General features: G+C 35.1%; 1 protein-coding gene across 1 annotated transcript; it reads right to left on the reverse strand.

The window, feature by feature from the left end:
- Positions 1-217: 217 nt before the first annotated feature.
- LOC121768420 (elicitor-responsive protein 3-like) lies at positions 218-2,266 on the reverse strand. The gene is made up of 5 exons (XM_042164927.1): positions 2,115-2,266; positions 1,329-1,394; positions 957-1,083; positions 733-847; positions 218-642 (listed from the first exon to the last, which is right to left on the reverse strand). The coding sequence occupies exons 1-5, from the start codon at positions 2,179-2,181 to the stop codon at positions 580-582; spliced, it is 438 nt and encodes a 145-aa protein (XP_042020861.1). The 5' UTR covers positions 2,182-2,266; the 3' UTR covers positions 218-579.
- Positions 2,267-2,476: the final 210 nt, after the last annotated feature.

The following is a 2,476-nucleotide window of genomic DNA, read 5'->3' on the forward strand; positions in this document are numbered from 1 at the left end:
TGATTAGTTCTTGGTTTAGAATTAGATTAGAGGTGTTGAGTTCTTGGAGAGAGTTCTTGAGTAATTGTAAATCTCTGCATATTTCTCAATATACTGAATCATATTGCCTTTGACCGTGGACGTAGATCTTACGATCGAACCACGTAAAACTCTAGTGTTCTTTCTTTTTCCGCATGGTTGTTGTTATCATCGATCTTTTGCATACTTTCATAACAACTACCATAAAGAAAAATGATTATGTTAAGTTGTGACATTTCAAAAGGGAATACAACTATTGTCAGAACTGAATGAGCAGTATTTTTATCTATAACTACACGTACAAATCCTAAAAAAATGAATGCTTCTATTCATGTATGGTTAATGAAGCAAATGGATGGATAAATAACACCACATCAAATATAAAAGGCTGTAATTGAATTGTTGGATAAAACTGAAAGAGCATAAGATCTGATACACAAGAGCACATCATGACCAATACTGCTGAAATCCATCACAATGCAGGTTCCTTTAAATGATCAAAACATTAAGCAGTTGCAATCAAATGATAGTTCACAATGACTCTTGATTCCAACATCTTCCTCACTCCACGCACGATGATTGCTTCCATCCTCCATAGCTCTCCTCTTCAAGGCCTCTACTCCTCTGCAACGAAAAAAAAACATCATTTCAGGAACAGACACATGACAGATACATACACAAACCAAATACCATGATTCATAGGATGTCTCAGACCTGGGGAGTGAAAGTGAGGCCTACTCTGATCTCTCCGCAGTACTTGTCATCTTTGACGACATGGTATGCCATGGGCGGAACGTTGTTTTCAACAAACAGAGGCTGGAGAGGAATTCTAGGGTTGCCAAGAAATTCAAGAATCATGAGACAACAATGTTGATCATACATCAACTGTGGACAAGAATTTTACTAGATATGGTATATAGTAGTAGTATATTACTTACGTTGCTTCACCCATAAAGTCGTCTGCTGTGAACGTGTCTTTGTCCATTAGTTTGATCTTGAGGTCAGTCCCATCGCTGGATATAGAGAAGAGGAAGCTCTCATTCCACTCAGAGCTAGATCCTTGAACTGGATACAACAACGTGGATCGATGAGAGAAAGAGAGGAGGGGGCCAGAAGGCCTAAAACTAGCCTCTGATGAGTTTGTGATTATGTTCATAGGAATTTTTCTAATGGTTAAAACAGTTAGAACTCTCAAAACAACAAGTATTGCAAATTATTTATGGGTAAAGTGCAAGTGTTCTCTTAGTTCTTACTAATTGAACCATGCATGAGCAACTATGCAAGAATAGCAATATGGAACAAAAATGTACCTGATGCAATGCCGCTAGTCTTCTCCTGAGTTCGGTAGGTGATGACCGCATAAGGATCCGACTTAGCTGCCAAATCAGAGATCAAGACAGAACAGTACTAGTCCATAAGTGAACATATACAACAGTTATAGTATCCGATGAAAATAAAGAAACGTACAATTTCGATCAAAATTAACTGTATCAGATGAGTGTTGATTAGGTATGTATACACAGTCAATTATTCCTGAATCATCATTGAATCGATCAGCATAATTAGCACATACGAATAATACCAATCTTATATCTCTTTCACAATTCTGTTAGAATCCACCACGATCTAATCATGATTAACAATATCAAATCAGCAGTTTTGATCCCTCAATCACCTTCATCAAGTGGCATTCTTATACAAATCAGACATTTTACCTTACTTCTAAGAAGATTTTTCATCAACTTTCCGATATTTACAATTTGGATGCAAAAAAAAATCAAATTGAATCGAACAAATCAATCATTCATCCATCGTCGATGGATCGCTTACCAGGTCATTTAAGAGTCATGAATCTCAAAACAGCTAAAACATCGAAGCTATCGCATATCAATCGTTGTGGATCTTTGCAAATGTAAGAAAGCAGATAATTTTTACTAAAAATATTAACCAGATCAGAAACAGATATAATTCCGTCGTGCCTCACGAGTTTTGAATCGATGACATCAAGTAAAACTATGACATAAATAATAATACTCCATTTCAAGAGCAAAAAAAACTCACGAAATGAGAGGATTATGGGGAAGAAAGAAACATACATAAAAAATCGGAGTTGTCGAGACCTTTGGCGCTAACAAGAAGAACTTCAAGGGTTCCGCGGGTCATCTTCAGATCAAAATGAAAATTAAAAAACAGAGCAAATTGAGAATCCTTTTGACAGAGTGGTTTCCCTGCTTGTGTCAAAATTTATTTATTTTGTAACTGAAGACGTCGGGACCCACCTAATATTCTCGTAATGAATAATTATTTTCTTATTTAAATAATAATGTGATAGTACTAGTTTTCAATTATTTAAATATATTGAATAGTTTTAATAGTTGAAGATTGAATTTTAATGTAAAAATAGTAAATCATAAAAAGAAATTGTAATATTGATGATTGAAGGTTGATATATAAAGAA

The sequence above is a fragment of the Salvia splendens genome, chromosome 2 (assembly GCF_004379255.2).
Source record: "Salvia splendens isolate huo1 chromosome 2, SspV2, whole genome shotgun sequence".
Taxonomy (NCBI): Eukaryota; Viridiplantae; Streptophyta; class Magnoliopsida; order Lamiales; family Lamiaceae; genus Salvia; species Salvia splendens.